The sequence below is a fragment of the Anomaloglossus baeobatrachus genome, chromosome 4 (assembly GCF_048569485.1).
Source record: "Anomaloglossus baeobatrachus isolate aAnoBae1 chromosome 4, aAnoBae1.hap1, whole genome shotgun sequence".
Classification (NCBI taxonomy): domain Eukaryota; kingdom Metazoa; phylum Chordata; class Amphibia; order Anura; family Aromobatidae; genus Anomaloglossus; species Anomaloglossus baeobatrachus.
In genome coordinates, this window is record NC_134356.1 from 636,121,911 (window position 1) to 636,143,242 (window position 21,332).

Sequence of the window (21,332 nt, forward strand, 5' to 3'; positions counted from 1 at the left end):
AAGATGTGGGAATGGAGAACTCAAGCATTTTACCTTAAGATCTTATGTAAAAAAGCTAGCGTTCCCCATTATACTCGGGTACTCGAGTCGTGCCCATCCGAGCGTCTGACTGCCTGTTAGGAGTACCGAGCACCCGAGCATAGTAGTGCCCGCTCATCACTAGTTACAAGTACCGAGTACCCGAGCATGGTAGTGCCCGCTCATCACTAGTTACGAGTACTGAGCACCCGAGCATGGTAGTGCCCGCTCATCACTAGTTACGAGTACTGAGCACCCGAGCATGGTAGTGCCCGCTCATCACTAGTTACGAGTACTGAGCACCCGAGCATGGTAGTGCTTGCTCATCACTAGTTACGGGTACTGAGCACCCGAGCATGGTAGTGCCCACTCATCACTAGTTACGAATACAGAGCACCTGAACATGGTAGTACCCACTCATCACTAGTCCCAGTCTGAAGGGTCTTCATCAGATAAAAAATAACTTTGTAGGAACTAGAGGGATTGGACTACAAATTAATGGGGTAAAGTTGCCTTTTATTTTTTGTTTTTTCTTATGTATACCATGAGGTCATTTACTCATGTAGAAGATTACCTTGCTCACTATTCGGCTAACATATATGGTAGAAGACTGGACACAAAACACTGATACACACAAACCCAAATATTTTGTCAATTTTATTAAAAAACAAGAAACATGAATTGTTCGTAAACAGAATGATCAGTCAATTTAGCTCAAAATATACAGAGAGCATTTACATAGAAGCCTCCCCTCCATGAAATCAGCAGCCATAGACCCAAGGGGAGGCATATAAACTATAGTACCTACACAGTCATCCGCGCACGCACAACCCGTTGTGCCCTGATCAATATATACACCTTCTGTATATGAGCCACACACAATGAGTTTAACATGTAGATTGCTACATACCGATAGGACATGATTTAAGGAAAATGTATTAAAATCGTGGTCCATACTGCTGGTAAGAGTGATAATGTCTACAGCTTGTCTCCTCATGTGTCCCAAAGACGACACTTAAGCCTAGGTCACACGTAGCGACACAGCAGCGATCACGACGACGATAGGACCTTATCAGGATTGCTGCTGCGTCGTTACATGGTTGCTGGTGAGCTGTCAAACAGGCAGATCTCACCAGCCCCCAGCGACGCGTGGAAGCGATGCTGCGCTTGGTAACTAAGGTAAATATCAGGTAACCAAGCAAAGTGCTTCGCTTGGTTACCCGATATTTACCTTGGTTACCAGCGCACCGCTTAGCGCTGGCTCCCGGCACTCGTAGCCAAGGTACACATCGGGTTAATAAGCAAACCGCTTTGCTTATAGTTACCCGATGTGTACCTTGGCTATGTGTACAGGGAGCCGGCTTCAAGAAGCTGCGGACGCTGGTAACAAAGGTAAATATCAGGTAACCAAGCCTTTGCTTGGTTACCCGATATTTACCTTGGTTACCAGCGTCCGCAGAAGCCGGCTCCTGCTCCCTGCACATTCAGTTCGTCACTCTCTCGCTGTCACACACAGCGATGTGTGCTTCACAGTGGGAGAGCAACGACCAAAAAATGGTCCAGGACATTCAGCAACAACCGGCGACCTCACAGCAGGGGCCAGGTTGTTGCTGGATGTCACATACAGCGAAATCGCTAGCAAGGTCGCTGCTACGTCACAGAAAATGGTGACTTAGCAGCGACGTCGTCGTCGCTGTCATTGTGTGTGACATGACCATTATTGTTGTCCATGCTAGCATTATATACCTGATATTGTATGGTATTGATATGTATGTTGATTTGGATCCATATAAGTTCTTTATATTAATTTCTTAATGCTTTCCGCAAAAAAAACAACATCCACCTCTTCCATGCCTTCTGCATGGGCGTTTGGGTGCCGGGGCTGTGTATGATGGCAAGGCATACCGGCGTTACGCTCAAGAAGTCTTCCAGAAACACTACTTTTCAGTAGAGTTCTGTGAGAATTGGCAATTTTTTGGGCGGTCCTGAAGGTCATCCCTTTTTTCAAAATCCTCCAAGTCATTTTGGGAAAGTTTACAAGTATGCGTTATAACAAATTCTGGAGTTCGGTAACCTGGCAAAGGTCCATTTAAGAAGTGCAATAACCTTCATGTAAACACTTCAAGTGTCCATTACTTTTTGTTTCGAGTTCTCCGGTTAAACCTTTATGAGACGCCATCAGGAACTGATGCATAGTACCTCTTTCTTCATCCGTCCCATCACAACAAGTGGTCCTTTAAGGCTGCGTGCCTATGATCAGGGTTCACAGCGTTTTGGATGCAGCTGCATCCAAAACGCTGCATTGTACAGTACAAGCACAGTGGTGGGATTTCTAGATATCCCGTGCCCACTGTGGTTGGTTTTATCACAGCAAAAACTGATCTGCACTGCGACTTCCCGAGCTTCACTGCAGAGATGTGAGTGTTCTCTGCAGGGAGAAAACAGTGAGAGACCGCAACTGCCCGAACCCTGATCGTGGGCACGAGCAGCTGCGGTCTCCTGCGGAGGAGATTCGCGGCCCCGCAGGTCAGGACGCAGCGGATCCTGATCATGTGCACATACCCTAAAGACAATAATACACAGTGTGCAGGAGGCGAGAAAAGGGTGCTTTACACGCTGCGACATCGCTACCATTTGCTGGCGATGTTGAGCGCGATAGAAGCCTCCCCCGTCGTACGGCCGATATGTGGTGATCGCTGCCGTAGCGAACATTATCGCTACGGCAGCGTCACATGCACATACCTGCTCTGCGACGTCGCTGTGGCCGACGAACCGCCTCCTTTCTAAGGGGGCGGTTCGTTCAGCGTCACAGCAGCGTCACTGAACCGCCACCCAATAGAAAAGGAGGGGAGAAGATGAGCGGCCGGAACATCCCGCCCACCTCCTTCCTTCCTCCTTTTCCAGTGGACGGAGGTAAGGTGATGGCTGTCGCTCCTGCGGTGTCACACACAGCGATGTGTGCTGCCGCAGAAGCGACGAACCACATCAATACTGAGCAGAAAACGATATTTTGTTTTAGAACGACCTCTCCATGACCACCGATTTTTCCCTCTTTTGCGATAGTTTTCGGTCGCTCAGAGGTGTCACACGCTGCGATCTTGCTAACAAGGCTGGATGTGCGTCACTAACACCGTGACCCGGACGATATCTCGTTAGCGATGTCGCAGCGTGTAAAGCACCCTTAACTCTTCTTTAAAGCTTAGTTTATACTGAGGAATATAGTATTTAAAAAAAAAAAGGTTGCCCAATTGGTGGATGAGGACTTCAACGTTACCCCCCCCCCCCAAAACAAAAAAATTGAAGCTTCACAAATGCCAATTTCTATGCCTCTGCCCCATCCAAAGAAACGCAATAAAAAGCAATTAAAAACTTGCATTTATTCCGTGAGAGTGTCAATTCAAACTACAGCTTGTCACGCAAAAAACAAGCCCTTAAAACAGCTCCAAAGATGGAAAAAATTAGTAACCAATTTTTTTTCCTTCAAATTCTTGAATTTAAAGGGTTATAATAAAGTTTGCAAGTTATCCCCTATCCATGGGATACATACAGTAAGTGCCTGATCGCTGGTGGTCTGACCGTTAAGAACCCAACCAGTTTCACGAATTGTGGATCTGAAGACTGAAAGCATAACCTCTGGTCCGTTCAGACCAAACTGGAGAATTAAAAAAACACTAAAATCTGAAAAATTTATATACTGACTTGAAAATTCATTTTGTAGGGTCACTTTTGACGTTCAATGAACTTCATAAAAAGTAAACCCCCAAAAAAATGGCGGAATGTGTTTTTGTTCGTCATTTCATCACGCTTGAATTTTTTTCCTAGGTTTCTGTACATTATATAATAAGGCTATGTGCCCACGCTGCGGAAAATGCGCGGATTTTGCCGCGGATTTCTCGCGGAAAAGCCGCGGATTTCCTGAAAATCTGCAGCTCTGGCACTTCCCAGCCATTTCTATGGCATTTTGGAAATGCTGTGCCCACGCTGCGGATTTTTCCGCAGCGGATTTCGTGCGGATTTTGATCCGGAAAAATCTGCAACATGTCAATTATTGTTGCGGATTTTCATCCGGATTTTGGCTTTAAAATTGGAAAAAAAAAAAAAAAAAAAATCCACACCAAAATCCGCGGCAATTCCGCGGTAAATCCGCGGCAAATCCGCACCTTTGAAAAGGTGCGGATTTTGCGGGAAAGCTGCGGATTTTGATGCAGAAAAATCCGCAGCTACATTCTCCCGTGGACACATAGCCTAAAGGGAATAGTATAATTTAATATTACAGATCATCTTGTAAAAAACAAGCTCACATATGGCTATGTTGAGAAAAATAAGAAAAAAATGGAAAAAAAGCTATAAAAAAGGAAAAAAGACCCCCATAAAACTGGCCGGTCTTAAAGGGGTTCGATAATCCCAGATACGTAGATGCCTGCCAATTTCTCTTGTAGACCTCTGCGGGCAACCTAAGTCTATATCTGATTCATAAGTCATTTAGACAATATATTTTTAGTGATCGGCTCTGAGAGGAGGATACTGGAGCCCGATATCGGCACCTACCCATAGACCAATGTCGTCTGAGCCCTGTCGGTATGCAGCAGCCACATATCCGCTCCTCCGAATCCACACATATTCATACACACACATATACTATATACACTGATGTGCCCCTATGATAGGAGCACACTACACCCTGTAGTTCTCAGAGGTTAGGTACTCAAGAAATATATGAGCTAACTATGCCCACGATGAGGATGATGAGGAGGAGCATGCTGGAAACGCCATTCTGACTTCCCATCCCCCAATGACAGAATATACCAGGACGGATACGTCTCTGTAAGCATGGAGTATAATTATCAGTGCCATAGAAGTTGATAGTTATAGAGTTATTTTTTTTTTTGTAGTTTTTATTTCCTATTAAAATTTGAATGTAAATTTAGAAAAGTTTAATTTCTAAAACGGTTAAGATGGGAACTAATCGTCTTCTAGGTGATTGCTCCAAAGAGACGTCTATGAAAGGACGGTGGTGAACAGAATACTATATACTGCATGGGCTTCCTCCTGCGTGGTGGATGTTATGGGGTAGGAGCGCTTAAAGGGAATCTGAGAGCAACATTATGTAGGGGCAGAGACCCCTATTCCAGTGTTGTATCACTTACCGGGCTGTGTTTTGCTGTTTCAATATTATTAGTGTTTTATCAGCAGGAGATTATCAGTAGAGGACAAGCTGCCTCATGCCTCCTAGTCCAAGCACATTTTCAGCACTGTTTGGCAGCTTTCTGTAACTATACAATGTACACAGAAAGCTGCGGTTATACACAGCTCAGTATTCAGAGCTCCGCAACAGATAAAACTGTGATACATCACAGGAATCTGCTTCTCTGACCCTACATCATGTCAGATTACATAGTAAAAACCTGGTGGCATAATTCCTTTAATAAAGAGTCACTTTGGAGAGCTCAAATACCGTACATCCAGATGAAAAACTCAGGAGTCCCCTCAGTAAACATCAGTCCGTCTAGATATTTTCTTGAGATTACTAGTAAGTCTGGCCAGACCTGGTGCTATATTTTGGGAAGACGATAGATATATTTTTCAACGTGAAGAATATAAAAAGGGTACAATAATTCTGCTACAGTCCAAAGGCCAAACTCTGTAAACCTTAAAGGGAACCCGTCAGGCGCAATATGCACCCAGAGCCACGAGCAGTTCTGGGTGTATATTGCTATTCCCTGCCTAACTGTCCCTGTATACACTAGCATAGATAAAGGGATCTATAGAAAAAGTATTTCTAAAGATCCTTTATGATATGCTAATGAGCACAGGGACTAGTCACAAGGGCATTATTTCCCCTGACTAGTCTGGCCTTTTAGTACACCCCTGTGGACGTACTAACATGCTATGCGTTTTCACCAGCTCCGACACCAGGTTTAGGCCTAGTGCGCATGCTCAGAAGTCACCATACGTCCGGTCATGCGCACTATGAAGCCGGGTGTATGTGTCCCGGCTTCAGAGAGATCTAGTCTAGACAGGGGCGGGAACAGATGGCAAGACCGGACCCACCTATTCCCACCCCTGTTGTACCTGTCAATCAAATAGCAGGGCATTGCTGGATCTTTACTTGCTCATATTTCTGAAATAAAACCTCTAATTACTGAACAAAAGCTATGCTTACATTCAGCATCCTAGCGCCAGTATAGCACTGGCTTTACCTTATATATGAAAATCCAGATGGTTGGCTCCCTTTAAGAGGAAAATCTAGTTTCCACTGCAGTGGAAATACTTGGGTGACGGAGGTGTCACCTTGCAAAATAGCCATTTGTCAGGAGTAATGGGAGAGTGACCAAGGGCGATCAGCTGATTGCTCCATTTTGTAGGGATCGTCTCCGATGTGACATACCATTTAGAAGAGAACGATTCCAAAAATAATATTAGATTAAGGAATCGAGATAAAAAATGTCCCTACATCTGAACTAGATGATGACGAATGCCCCTTTAACAGTACCGTATGCTACAGCAAGACAGAACCGGTTGCGCTCCAACCAGTGATGGCGAAAGGAGATTTCTACATATCAAAGAACTCTGTGCACAGTGGTAAAAAGTTCCTGGGAAAGTTTTCGGAGGTTGCATTGCTGAGGCGGTTTGTACCTATAGATAGTGGCTTAATCGGGCCAAAATCTAGATATGATTTGTCATTTTGTACAGTTCAGTAGACATTAGGCAAAACAGTAGTGCACATTCATTCATAGATGCCGGAACACAAGACACACACAGCCTCTCATATCCTTGCATGCACTCATAGCTGCCGGAGGGAGATTATGCAGATGTGGTACCACGTCTTAGCCCACCGCAGAGGAAGGGTTCGTAGAAGACGCCGGAGAAGCTGCACTATTGCTGTTCCAGAACAACCAGCGTCTCTTGGGCTGTCTCTTCTGGTGTAGGGCCATCTCTTTCTCACGTTCCCTCTGTGCTCTTTGGAAATGGTCTTCTTCCTTCAGGTACCAGACGGGGGGCCAACGCTGCCCCTCCAAGATCTGCTGATTCTCTGCAAAATACAACCATAAGAGAAGATGAGTTTTCGTTAAGTCTATGGAGACTGTACAAGTTCTGGTCTACAAGGATTTGTAGACAGTTTCACATGTCTGAAATTCACAGTCCTGAGTACAGACTGCAAGGATCGGACTGGCCAAGGGTGGCCTTCACCCTTTATTGTCATATATGAGGCTGTGGAGTTCTGAGGAGACCTGCAGGTGGTCTGGACTCTGGATGTCAGACTTTTGAAACCAGCCTAAATTTGATAAAAGTCACCCAAGCTTGCCAAAATCGAGTGGATGATCCCATGTGTATAATAAGCAACTAAACACCAATCCTTTGTTCTCATGCAAAGTAAGCCCTACGAGAGGTGTCTGGCAGCTGCATATTGAAATAATTGGTTGAGCTGAGCAAGCATGGTAAAAGAAAGCATCAAGAGAGATTTTGGACATGCAATTGGTCACAAATTATATCAAAGGTACAAAATATATTCCCAGTCCGATCAAGGTTCATGTAAACATTGGGTTCCCTTGATAGAAACCACAGAAATCCTCCAAGATTGTCTATAGAAATGTCATCAAGAAACATCCAACAAGTTAATTCTTAAAGGGAATCTGTCACCCTTTTTTAGTTATTAATATGGGCATACACGTGTCGTAAAGGTGAAATTAGCCATACCTGTCTGCCTCCTGGATAATGGGTCATTTGGCAAAAATCATTTTTTTATATCTTCTATCTTCCAGGTTATGGGGGTGCGCTGCCCAGAAGATAAGACTGCCTCCGGTCTTCATTATAGAGGATTCCTCCTCCCCTTCTCTTCCCTGGTGTCCCTGTGACGTCATGTGAGCAGCCAGAAATCTCGCGCCTGCACATTATGCCTGATGTCTCTCCCTGCACTGTTCCACCCATCTGTGGCCACAGACTTCAATTTTTCTGTGTGCAGGCGCCGGAGAGTCACTGCTGCTTCACAGTGCAGGGGAGAGACGGCAGGCAGAATGCGCAGGAGCTGGATTTCCGTCTGCGCGCCTGACGTCACAGGGACTCTGAAGAGAAGGAGAGGAAGAATCCTTTATAATGAAGACCAGAGGTTGGCTTATCTTCAGGGCAGCGCACACCCCATAGCCTGGAAGATAGAAGATAAAAACAAGGATTTTTGAAAAACGACCGATCATCCAGGAGGCATACCGGTATGGATAATTTCATCTTTATGCCACCTGTATGCCCATATTAATAAATAAAAAAAATGGAAAAGGAAGACAGATTCCCTTTAAGGGTTTCTTAGATAGGTATTCCCATCTCCATATGGAATGGCGTATTGCTGGGATGAGCCACCTGATAATTACCGGGGGTACAACCTCTGGGACCCCCATCTATCCCGAGAATGAAGAAGTTGCAGCATCATTCAAGTTTTTCCTCTGCATCGGGCCTTTCCTGGCCTCTCACCGCAGTGCGGCTCTGTTAAATTGAGCTGGAAGCAGTCCGTAATACAATATTGTGAGGAGGTTGCTGTGGACTAAAAAATTTTTGGAGCAATGGACGTAGAGTACAGACCTCAATTAAGCCATTGTTCTCCCAGCCAATAGCCCCATAATGTGGAGCCGTCACCACAGGGGTCTCACATGCAGTCCCAGATGAGGGGCTCGGCCTCAGGAAAATACCTCCGCCAATGCACAGTTAGCTTGAGGAAGGGGGGTGGAGATCCTGGGGGCCGGGCTTGAATCTGGGGCGTCTTGGAGTACTTAGGACACTAATGAGTACATGGGGTATTGTTGCCGGCTGGAGCTGGATACACGCGTGATGGTTATGGTATCTGTTGTCTGAAGGAGCATAGGCAGAGACTGCAGACCATACCGGCAGGAGATACAAAAGCTGTGGGCCAACCAAAAGTTTGGAGACCATGGGTATCGCCTGGTACGGGAGCAGTGGAAATACCAGTCCCCTTTTGGGATCTCGTGGATTGGGGGCATCTTGTTTTGGCAATCTACACAGAGTTGTTGGAAGACCGTGGATGGAAGAATAACAATAATTGCATTGTCAAACTGTCTAGGTGATTAATACAATCCACAATCTCAGATCTTCACAAGTATAACGGCCAAAAATCTGAATGGGGATACAGAGCTGAGGAAACACTGGCCCCCTTTATTCTCAAGAGTAAAAAAAATCATTAGGTGATGAAGATATGACATCACTTGCTAAGCCGGGAATACCCCTTTAATTTTTTCTATGGGAAGACTTAAGCGGGCTTTACACGCTACGACATCGCTCAAGTGATCTCGTTGGGGTCACGGATATTGTGACGCACATCCGGCCGCATTAGCGATGCCGTTGCGTGTGACACCTATGAGCGATTTTGAATCGTCACAAAAACGTGCAAAATCGCTCATCGGCGACATGGGGGTCCATTCTCAAATATCGTTACTGCAGCAGTAACGAAGTTGTTCCTCGTTCCTGCGGCAGCACACATCGCTCCATGTGACACCGCAGGAACGAGGAAGCTCTCCTTACCTGCCTCCCAGCCACAATGCGGAGGAAGGAGGTGGGCGGGATGCTCTATTGGGCGGCGGATCAGTGATGCTGCAGTGACGTTGCTGTGACGCTGAACGAACCGCCCCCTTAGAAAGGAGGCGGTTCGCCAGTCACAGCGACGTCACAGGGAAGGTAAGTAGTGTGACGAGTCCGGGCGATGTTGTGCGGCACGGGCAGCGATTTGCCCATGTCGCACAACAGATGGGGGCAGGTAGCCACGCTAGCGATATCGGTACCGATATCGCAATGTGTAAAGCGGTCTTTAGTCTGTTGCAGTTCCTTAAAGGGGTATTCCCATCCCTAAGATCCTATCCCTATATGTAGTAGGTGTAATATTATTATTATCAATAATAATATTAGCAAATTCCTCCAATTAGAAATGTAGTATAGTTCTCCTGATATAGCCATGCCTCGTACCTCATGTGCAGGGCATTGCAGCTTAAGTATCCATAGCTATGACCACGAGAAACTAACTGACTGTCACTATATGAGAGGATGTAACCATGGAAATCTAGGCTGCAATGTCCTGCACATGGGGTATTACATATGGCTGATCAGGAGAACCATACTACATTTCTAACTGGAGGTATTTGCTATTATTATTATTACATCTAATATAAATTAGAATAGGATCTTGGAGATGGGAATAACCCTTTAAGGACTTTTTTTGGGGGTGGAGGAATAGTGCTCGAGGGATACCTAGCATGCCTTCATCACCAGTTGGTATAATACCAATGCGTTGTGCTTTTGTAGTGCAGGGTAAAGTGTTTAAGTGCTATTACTGTACCGCCATACTCACCTGATGACACCATCTTGATTTCCCGGGGGAACCTCCTGCACACGCGGTTATAATTTGTGGAGATGTGATGTACACACCAGGCTGCCAGCTGCTGAGCACCATGAAACTGAAAAACACAATGCAAAAGTATATAGGAACCTCTGGATTAGATGATTCCGTAGATACCAGGACATTGGCACATACAGACTTGTTTCGGGCTGTGTCTCTGCAAACATTGGGTTGGCACCTTGGCAGATGTGCCCTTACTACAGATGGCCAGAGCATATTGTACAGTCGGTACGTTTAGGGGATAAAGATGTATAATCAGAGGACAATCTGATTTTAGGCCAGGTCTAGACCAGGTGAGAATAGAGGAGGCACGGCGGTTACCTGAGAAGCTTCCAGTATCAGAAGTACTTCCTTGTCAATATCCTCGTTATCCAGAGACGCGTCCATAATGAACGACACTGTGTATTTCTCTGGGGAAACAGAATAAGATGCAAATTCAGTCTGTAGCGGAAATCAATATTAATCATCATCATCATCATCGGTGCTACATCTGCACAATCACCGCACAATGATGGATATTGTCTCCTGTAACGCTCTGTGCCCTAAAATCTGCTCTAATATTAGACATGAATAGTGATGAGCAAACCCGTGGATATATTCAGGTTCTCTGAATCAGCACGGAAAAAAAAGAACAAAAAACGGGATCGGCGAGTAAACTTGACGCTGAACAATGAACCCAATACAAGTCAATGGGGAGGAGACGTTCAGAGTTGTAAAATGTCTGCAAAATGGCCATAGTAAGCGCTAGGGGGCTGTGATGGAAGTAAATGGCAGTAAGAGCAAGATAGTTATACAGTACATACTGTTTTTCCAGGAGGATCACACTGCAATTAGGGCTCTTTCAGGCCCGCTACTTAAGGTTCATGTGTAGCGCCCCACAGGGCAGGTGCGTTTAACCTACTCGTTGCCGAGCCATTGACTGTCGCGGTCACGGGCGGCCTTAGCCCGGCTCCGTTGCCTCGAGGCATACAGAAGATGGCAGGGGAGAGCTATTGGGGTAGTTGTGAGGTGATTGTCGTGATGCCACCTGCGGTATTCGGCCAGGGAATGGGCCGCCGTTGCTGTCACTGTCCTCCGGGGCAGGTGGTAGTAGCACCCATGAATGATATCGCTCTCCACAGGGAGAGCGGGCCCCGGGGAGGATGATGGGGAGAGTAGTAATGGCGGCGGGGAGCAGCAGTACCGGTAATAAAGAGTCAGAGTCTATAGTTGCAGTTCCTGATTGTTTACTCATTTTTGTACGATGCAGCTCACTCAGGTAATACAGGTCACTTGCTATGATGGGCTCCGCTGAACCCGAATCCCTTTAGAAATCAGTCCGGTTTAGTGTTCGTTGGGTTTGTCCTTGTAACGTCTGTCTGTGGATCCCCTGGCTTGAAGCTACGAGGGGACCCTGGGTTTCACAAGATGTACTCTTGTCCCTATATGCAGGTGCCACGGTTTCGATGTGGGGCCCGGCTTGAAGAGAAACCCCGGATCCTATATGGCACTGTACTGTCAAGCGCTGTGTGGTCAGGGAAGCTCGAAAGTTTCCTCGTCCAGGCAGATTCTGTTAAACCAAATTGAAGTATGATCTTCCCTAGGGCCCTGCCACCCTGTGTGGCATCGGTTCCGTGGGGAGCAGAGATCCCTCTCCCCGCGGCGACCGTTGTGAACTTCTCCTCCTTCCCACCGGACCACCTGTAGAGGCGACTGGGCCACTGCTCTCCTGCTGGAGAACTCTCTAGATTGCCTCCTGAGTGTGCCTAGCTCACTCGCTTTTTTAGCTGTTGTGTGACTCCAACCTCTCCCTTCTGGCTGCACCTCTCCCCTCCCAGGTCCTAAGCTAGTGGGACTTGGGCCCCTGTTGAGGACATCCTATGAATGCCTCTCTGTCGGTGACCCCTTTATTATCCTACCCTAGCCCAGTCCCAATTGGGAACAGGGCAACTTGGTGTGTCGTTGAGTGTGTAATGTGGTGAAACCGGGACTGATCTCCTCAGGAATTGGGTTTAGCATTACACCCAAAGATGGGTGAAATACTCTGTGGCGACTGAAGCCTCAGGGGCGCCACACATGAATATTCACTGCTTCCCCTGCCCACCCTCTGTGTCAGTGTCTGTGATTGGGTGTAGTCAGTTTGCTGTATAGTAGTGTAAAAATAAATATCTTTAAAAAAAAAAAAGCCCTAGGCTTGTAAGGTGCCATTGATTTTGGCCCCTCCAGCCTAAAAATACCAGCCCGCAGCTGCCCAAAAATGTTACATCCATTAGATGCATAATTTCCAGGCTTTACTTGGCTCACTCCAATTGCCTTGGAGCAGTGGCAATCAAGGCAATATAAGGGGTTAATGACAGCTCATGGCTGCCACTAAGCCCTAGATTAGTAATGAGAGGAGTCTAGAAGAGCCCCCCATTACTAATCATGTAAGTGAAAAGAAATAACACACAAACACTAAAGAAATTCTATATTTGAAATAAAATACGCACACCCTCTTTCACACTCTTTATTAATCCCCAAAACACTCTTGAACATCCGATGTAATCCATACAAAGTCCCATGATGCTCATCAGCTCTGCTACATCCAAAGCTTGGAGAGATTGGAAATGCGTCCACTCTCCACATTCTCCGGGAAACACGGACAGCAGCGGGGAGAGCCCGGGTGTGACCTACGCTTAACTGAGTGACATCATCAGCCAACGGGGGACCTGGCTATAGCAGGTGATGCCACTCAGTTCACTGGACTCCCCAGCTCCTCTCAGTGAAAGTCTAACTCGCGCGAGAATCGAGTTGCATCACCTGGAACAGCCTGACGGTCTCCCTACACAAGCGTGCATGTGCATATATTGGTATGCAGCTGCACGCTCCTGTCTGGAGAGTGGCAGGCTGTGCCAGGTGATGTGCCACTGGCCTCACTGAGAGTAGAGTGGACCTCTGGTGAACTGAGTGACGCCAATTGATCACAGCTGGGTCCCCCATTGGCTGGTGACATCCCTCAGTTCAGAGGAGGTCACACCTGGTCTCCCCCCGCTGCTGTCAGTGTTTCCCGGAGCCTGTGCAGTGCGGATGTGTTTCTCGTCTCTCCAAGTTCTGGATATAGCAGTGCCAGGATTGCTGTGGGACGTGGTGTGAATTACGTCAATCTTCAAGGGTCGTTTTGGGGTTAATAAAGGGAGGAAAAGGGGTGTCACTCACAAGATTACAAATGGATGCAACAATTCTGGGCAGCTGCATGCTGGTATTTTTGGGCTGTGGGTAGAGGGGGCAATTATCATTAGGCCTTCCATCCTGATAATGCCACCCCAACCTGTCTGCTTTACCGTGACTGGATATCAAAAATGGGGGGGAGCCTATGCCTTACCCCCCCTATCTATTTTGATATCCAGCCACGGTAAAGCTCACAGGTGGGGGCTGCAGTCTGCCGCTGTAGTATTACCCGTGCTGGCGGCAAAATATGGAGCGAGCCTAGGTCATTTTTTAATTTAATTACGGACACAGGGTAGGGGGCAACCAGGGTCGGCTCTAGGTTTTTGTGGGCCCTGGGTGAAAGAGTCTCAGTGGGCCCCATCCTCACACAGACACGCACATACAGATACATACACATACAGGCATACGTACATATACATATTTAAAGAGAAATTCCGAAAAATACATATGAAACAGACAAATCCGTACACAGTCATATACACTGACATACATAGATACACATCATATACACACAGACACATTAGAGATATTATTAGTATGGGGAAGTCAGCAATAGCCTCACTCACCTCCCCGCTTGTATCTCGTTCAGCTCCTCCAGGGCATGTGGCTGTGCAGCGCTGATTGGTGACTGTCACTAACAGACATGGCCGCACACAGAGCACACTGACACTGCTGTATATACATCACAGGAGAGGCTGGGGACATACACGTTACTGGGGGGCATACACATTATTGAGGAGGGGGGCATACAGCTCCAGAGGGGGGAGGGGGAACAGCTCTGAGGGGCATACAGCACTGGGGTGGAGGGGGCATAGAGCTCTGGGGGTATACAGCACTGGGGTGGAGGGGACATACAGCTCTGGGGGGTATAGAAGTATGCACCCCCCACATTCCTCCAAATAACATAATGCACCCATATTGCTCCACATAATTTAATGCAGCCTCATATTACTCCATATAATGCACCTGTATAATCCTCCATAGTGTTATGCAGCCCCCATAGTCCTCCATATAGAATAATGCACCAAATATTCCTCCATATAAAATAATGAACCCCAGATTGCTCCACATAATATAATGCACCCCTATGTGGCAGCCTTATGCAGAACCCATGTGGCAGCCCCATGCAGCCCCCATGTGGCAGGACCATGCAGCTCCATATCGTTTAATGTACCCCCATAGTCGTCTGGACACCGTGATTAATACATACAATTGAAAGTGTGATCCTCAGCAGGGTGGGCCGGGGGGCCCCTTCACCACCACGTTGGCACTCGGCCTCTCTGACTCATGGGCTCAATAGCAGATGCGTGGCCTGCCGCCATTGGCGGTATGCCACCCTGCTGACTGCGAGTGGGCCCCCTCGACAGTCTAGGGCCCCGACACTTGCCCAGGTGTGTCGGGTGCTGACGCCGGCCCTGGGGGCAACCAATCACAGGACACAGGGTGGGCGGGGAAACATTGAATATTAATGAACCTTAATTAGAGGGTCCAGAAGAGAGTCTGACTGCAGCGTGATCATCTGGGAAACACGGTATGTATAAATATCCCGCTCTTACTACCATTTAAACCTCCATTTGTAGCCCACATTTTTTTTTTACAGTGATTTTACTGGGCAAACACAGCCATGTGATGGCTTCAGAAGTGCCCACAGCCTAAAAGCTTGCTGATTGACTGCTCTGCAACCTTTCAACAAGCTTTATTCGGGTGGCAAACCTGAACAGGAACCGGACGTACAGTCAAAAGTCTTTGTTCACAACTGCACACAAGGTGTTCGATACGGACCCCAAATTTTACAGTACGGGTTCGCTCATCCCTAGACATGAAGGGAAGGGAAGAATCGGCTCCGCCGGTATGACGAATTCCCAGGAAAAGATCAGATTGGAACACTTTTTAGGGATCCACTTGCTTTTTTTTAACCCCTAACAATATTAACATGGCAAAAAGTTTGCAAACTGCCTTACTTTTTTAAATGTGGATATTTAATTTATGTCTCAGAGAAATATAGGTGGCGCATAACTCCAGCCCCTTCATGCATATTATACACTATACATGCTGCACAATTTTGCCTTAAAAATGTCCAAAAAGGAGCAGAGGAATGAAAAAGAATAAAGTGTAAAAATGTGCGCAGAGTGCGGCTGTCAGTACAACAGCTCCCCCTGCTGGAGGACTACAGGAAAAGCGAGAATTAAAGGGGATGTTCTGTTATTTATTTATTTATAGACCACCATTAACTCCATGGAAAATACAGATATAAATTGCAGTAAACAAGCTAACAATGACAGACGGGTACAGAGTTAAAAATAAATTGTTTAACTCCTGTATAATGTATCCCCTTTCCACAGCTGATATCTATATTTTTATCCACGACGCTGATGTCTTACAGTCATATGAAAAAGTTTGGGCACCCCTATTAATGTTAACCTTTTTTCTTTATAACAATTTGGTTTTTTTGCAACAGCTATTTCAGTTTCATATATCTAATAACTGATGGACTGAGTAATATTTCTGGATTGAAATGAGGTTTATTGTACTAACAGAAAATGTGCAATCCGCATTTAAACAAAATTTGACCGGTGCAAAAGTATGGGCACCCTTATCAATTTCTTGATTTGAACACTCCTAACTACTTTTTACTGACTTACTAAAGCACTACATTGGTTTTGTAACCTCATTGAGCTTTGAACTTCATAGGCAGGTGTATCCAATCATGAGAAAAGGTATTTAAGGTGGCCACTTGCAAGTAGTTCTCCTATTTGAATCTCCTATGAAGAGTGGCATCATGGGCTCCTCAAAACAACTCTCAAATGATCTGAAAACAAAGATTATTCCACATAGTTGTTCAGGGGAAGGTACAAAAAGTTGTCTCAGAGATTTAAACTGTCAGTTTCCACTGTGAGGAACATAGTAAGGAAATGGAAGAACACAGGTTCAGTTCTTGTTAAGCCCAGAAGTGGCAGGCCAAGAAAAATATCAGAAAGGCAGAGAAGAAGAATGGTGAGAACAGTCAAGGACAATCCACAGACCACCTCCAAAGACCTGCAGCATCATCTTGCTGCAGATGGTGCAATGTGCATCGGTCAACAATACAGCGCACGTTGCACAAGGAGAAGCTGTATGGGAGAGTGATGCGAAAGAAGCCGTTTCTGCAAGCACACCACAAACAGAGTCGCCTGAGGTATGCAAAAGCACATTTGGACAAGCCAGTTACATTTTGGAGGAAGGTCCTGTGGACTGATGAAACAAAGATTGAGTTGTTTGGTCATAAAAAAAGGCGTTATGCATGGAGGCAAAAAAACACGGCATTCCAAGAAAAGCACTTGCTACCCACAGTAAAATTTTGTGGAGGTTCCATCATGCTTTGGGGCTGTGTGGCCAATGCCGGCACCGGGAATCTTGTTAAAGTTGAGGGTCGCATGGATTCAACTCAGTATCAGCAGATTCTTGACAATAATGTGCAAGAATCAGTGACGAAGTTGAAGTTACGCAGGGGATGGATATTTCAGCAAGACAATGATCCAAAACACCGCTCCAAATCTACTCAGGCATTCATGCAGAGGAACAATTACAATGTTCTGGAATGGCCATCCCAGTCCCCAGACCTGAATATCATTGAACATCTGTGGGATGATGTGAAGCGGCTGTCCATGCTCGGCGACCATCAAACTTAACTGAACTGGAATTGTTTTGTAAACAGGAATGGTCAAATATACCTTCATCCAGGATCCAGGAACTCATTAAAAGCTACAGGAAGCGACTAGAGGCTGTGATTTTTGCAAAAGGAGGATCTACAAAATATTAATGTCGCTTTTATGTTGAGGTGCCCATACTTTTGCACCGGTCAAATTTTGTGGATGGCACATTTTCTGTTAGTACAATAAACCTCATTTCAATCCAGAAATATTACTCAGTCCATCAGTTATTAGATATATGAAACTGAAATAGCTGCTGCAAAAACCCAAATTGTTATAAAGAAAAAAGGTTAACATTAATAGGGGTGCCCAAACTTTTTCATATGACTGTATGTCAGTTTTAAAATGGAGCAGCAGATTGAACACCCAACCGCCGCTCCATTAATTCTCTAAGGGGCTGGCGATAAAAGAAGAGCGTAGCGCTCCTCAGCCACATAGGAAAGTAAAGGAGTTCCTTGTTCTCCAGCGGTCGGACTCCAAGTATAAAGCCCACTTTACACGTTGCAATTAGTTGTACAATCGCATTTGCGATGTGACACGCCCAGGTTGCATACGGGATCTTATGAGATTGCACGTTGGTCGTTCATTTGCTGTCACACGTGCGTTAGTAGTCTATGTTAAATTGGTCAATTTTGTGTGCGATCCTTTAGATCATGTGTTCTGTGACGTATGCATTGGGCACCTTTTTTTTTTTTTTATTTATTGACTTGCCAAGCGTGTGTAATGTGTAGGGATGCGTTTTTACTATGTCATCTGCCATTCAGCTCTGCTACATGGCTGCTGACAGCAGACACAGACAGCCATGTAGCAGAGCTGAATGGCAGATGACAGCAGACACAGACAGAGCCGCACTGTCAGAATGAACTCGGGTGAACTTCACCCGACTTCACGGTCATGCTGCGGCTCTGTCTGTGTCGCGTCCTGATTAGCGGTCACCAGTGAAGGACTCACCGGTGACCGCTAATCTCCTAAGTTACTGAAGTTAGCAGCCCTCTCTCATATACTCACCAATCCCCGATCCCCGGCGCTGCACGGCGTTCACACTGCTCCGGCGGCTTTTACTGTTTTGAAAAAGCCGGCCGCCCATTAAACAATTTCGTATTCCCTGCTTTCCCCGCCCACCGGCGCCTATGATTGGTTACAGTGAGACACGCCCCCACTCTGAGTGACAGGTGTCACACTGCACCCAATCACAGCAGCCGGTGGGCGTGTCTATACTGTGTAGTGAATAAATAATTAAATAATTAAAAAAAACGGCGTGCGGTTCCCCCAATTTTAAAACCAGCCAGATAAAGCCATACGGCTGAAGGCTGGTATTCTCAGGATGGGGAGCTCCACCTTATGGGGAGCCCCCCAGCCTAACAATATCAGCCAACAGCCGCCCAGAATTGCCGCATACATTATATGCGACAGTTCTGGGACTGTACCCGGCTCTTCCCGATTTGCCCTGGTGCGTTGGCAAATCGGGGTAATAAGGAGTTATTGGCAGCCCATAGCTGCCACTAAATCCTAGATTAATCATGTCAGGCGTCTATGAGACACCCTCCATGATTAATCTGTAAATTACAGTAAATAAACACACACACCCGAAAAAATCCTTTATTAGAAATAAAAAACACAAACATATACCCTGGTTCACCACTTTAATCAGCCCCAAAAAGCCCTCCATGTCCGGCGTAATCCAGGATGCTCCAGCGTCGCTTCCAGCGCTGCTGCATGGAGGTGACCGGAGCTGCAGAAGACACAGCCGCTCCGGTCACCTCCACGCAGGTAATGAAGACAGCTGCGCGATCAGCTGCTGTCACTGAGGTTACCCGCTGTCACTGGATCCAGCGGTGGCCGCGGGTAACCTCAGTGACAGCTCAGCTGATCGCGCTACTCACCTCAGTTGCTGCGTGGAGGTGATAGGAGCGGCGGTGAGTAGCGCGATCAGCTGAGCTGTCACTGAGGTTACCCGCGGCCACCGCTGTATCCAGTGACAGCGGGTAACCTCAGTGACAGCAGCTGATCGCGCGGCTGTCTTCATTACCTGCGTGGAGGTGACCGGAGCGGCGGTGTCTTCTGCATCTCCGGTCACCTCCATGCAGCAGCGCTGGAAGCGACGCTGGAGCATCCTGGATTACGCCGGACATGGAGGGCTTTTTGGGGCTGATTAAAGTGGTGAACCAGGGTATATGTTTGTGTTTTTTATTTCTAATAAAGGATTTTTCGGGTGTGTGTTTATTTACTGTAATTTACAGATTAATCATGGAGGGTGTCTCATAGACGCCTGACATGATTAATCTAGGACTTATTGGCAGCTATGGGCTGCCAATAACTCCTTATTACCCCGATTTGCCAACGCACCAGGGCAAATCGGGAAGAGCCGGGTACAGTCCCAGAACTGTCGCATATAATGTATGCGGCAATTCTGGGCGGCTGTTGGCTGATATTGTTAGGCTGGGGGGCTCCCCATAACGTGGAGCTCCCCATCCTGAGAATACCAGCCTTCAGCCGTATGGCTTTATCTGGCTGGTTTTAAAATTGGGGGGGACCGCACGCCGTTTTTTTTAATTATTTAATTATTTATTTCACTACACAGTATAGACACGCCCACCGGCTGCTGTGATTGGGTGCAGTGTGACACCTGTCACTCAGCGTGGGGGCGTGTCTCAGTGTAACCAATCATAGGCGCCGGTGGGCGGGGAAAGCAGGGAATACGAGATTGTTTAATGGGCGGCCGGCTTTTTCAAAACAGTAAAAGCCGACGGAGCAGTGTGAATGCCGTGCAGCGCCGGGGATCGAGGATCGGTGAGTATATGAGAGAGGGGGATAGACTGACATGGACAGAGAGAGAGGGACAGAGATAGTGACCGACTGACAGAGATTAGTGAATGACAGACATTGTGAGGCACTTCAGAACGCAGCTTTTCAGCTGCGCTCTGAAGCGGACCTTTTTTAAGCTGCGGTGCAGAGCGCACACCTGCGCACATAGCATCAGACACCAAAATCGTATGAGGGATGTCACACGTTACAATTGACTAGGTTCGTGCAACAAAACGCTCAATTCTAGAGAAAGATACGATGTGTTTGCGATCAACGGTTTTGCGTTCAATCCTGATCGCACGTAGATGTCAAACGCAGATACCTCACAAACGATGCCGGATGTGCGTCACTTACAACTTGACCCCAACGACGGATTGTGAGATATATTGAAGCGTGTGTAGCGGGCTTAAAATGTAAAAAATGACTGCTCACCTCAAATCCTCGTCATCACATTGTAGGTCCCCATTGATGTCACTGCTGCGAGACCATGTCCATCAATCATGTGAACACCGCAGCCAATTGCAGGTCTGGCATGTGACAACTGAGGTCAATGATTGGCTGCAGTAGTCACATGAATGAGTGCACTGGTCACATGCTTTTTACAGCACCAGCAAAATCTGAGACTTCAGAAATCTCATACACATGATTTTTTTTTTCTGACTGAAATGGAAAACTGCTGCTTTTTTGTAAGAAGCAGCGTGTCAATTCTATCAGCATTTTTCCTGCTTTTTCACCATTGAAAGCAATGAGAGTTAAAAACTGCAGCTGCTTTTTTGCTGCTTTTGTGGCAAATTAAACTAACATTATTTAAACATGTACTGTAAACAAGTGACACCCCAAAAACGCAACTAAAACAATTCAGCTTTTCTTATTGCCAAGAGATCAGGTTTTGTGGCAGAAAATAAATGCAGGAAAAAAGCAACGTCTGAACATAGCCCAAGGCTATATTCACACGTTGCCTTTTTTTCATGAGTTTTATAAAAATAAAGAAGGGAATTTTGTTTACTTACCGTAAATTCCTTTTCTTCTAGCTCCTATTGGGAGACCCAGACAATTGGGTGTATAGCTTCTGCCTCCGGAGGCCACACAAAGTATTACACTTTAAAAAGTGTAACCCCTCCCCTCTGCCTATACACCCTCCCGTGCATCACGGGCTCCTCAGTTTTGGTGCAAAAGCAGGAAGGAGGAAACTTATAAATTGGTCTAAGGTAATTTCAATCCGAAGGATGTTCGGAGAACTG

The 21,332-nt window shown here is 46.4% G+C and overlaps 1 protein-coding gene across 2 annotated transcripts in view; it reads right to left on the minus strand.

The window, feature by feature from the left end:
- Nucleotides 1-662: 662 nt before the first annotated feature.
- RHOBTB2 (Rho related BTB domain containing 2) overlaps nt 663-21,332 on the minus strand; it is a 53,573-nt gene continuing 32,903 nt past the window's right edge. For both annotated transcript variants that reach the window (XM_075346426.1, XM_075346425.1), the window contains exons 8-10: nt 10,733-10,821; nt 10,364-10,469; nt 663-7,051 (exon numbers count right to left, since the gene is read on the minus strand). In XM_075346426.1, the coding sequence (XP_075202541.1) occupies nt 6,846-7,051; nt 10,364-10,469; nt 10,733-10,821 (401 nt within the window). In that variant the 3' untranslated portion in view covers nt 663-6,845. The remainder of the gene's footprint in view (nt 7,052-10,363; nt 10,470-10,732; nt 10,822-21,332) is intronic.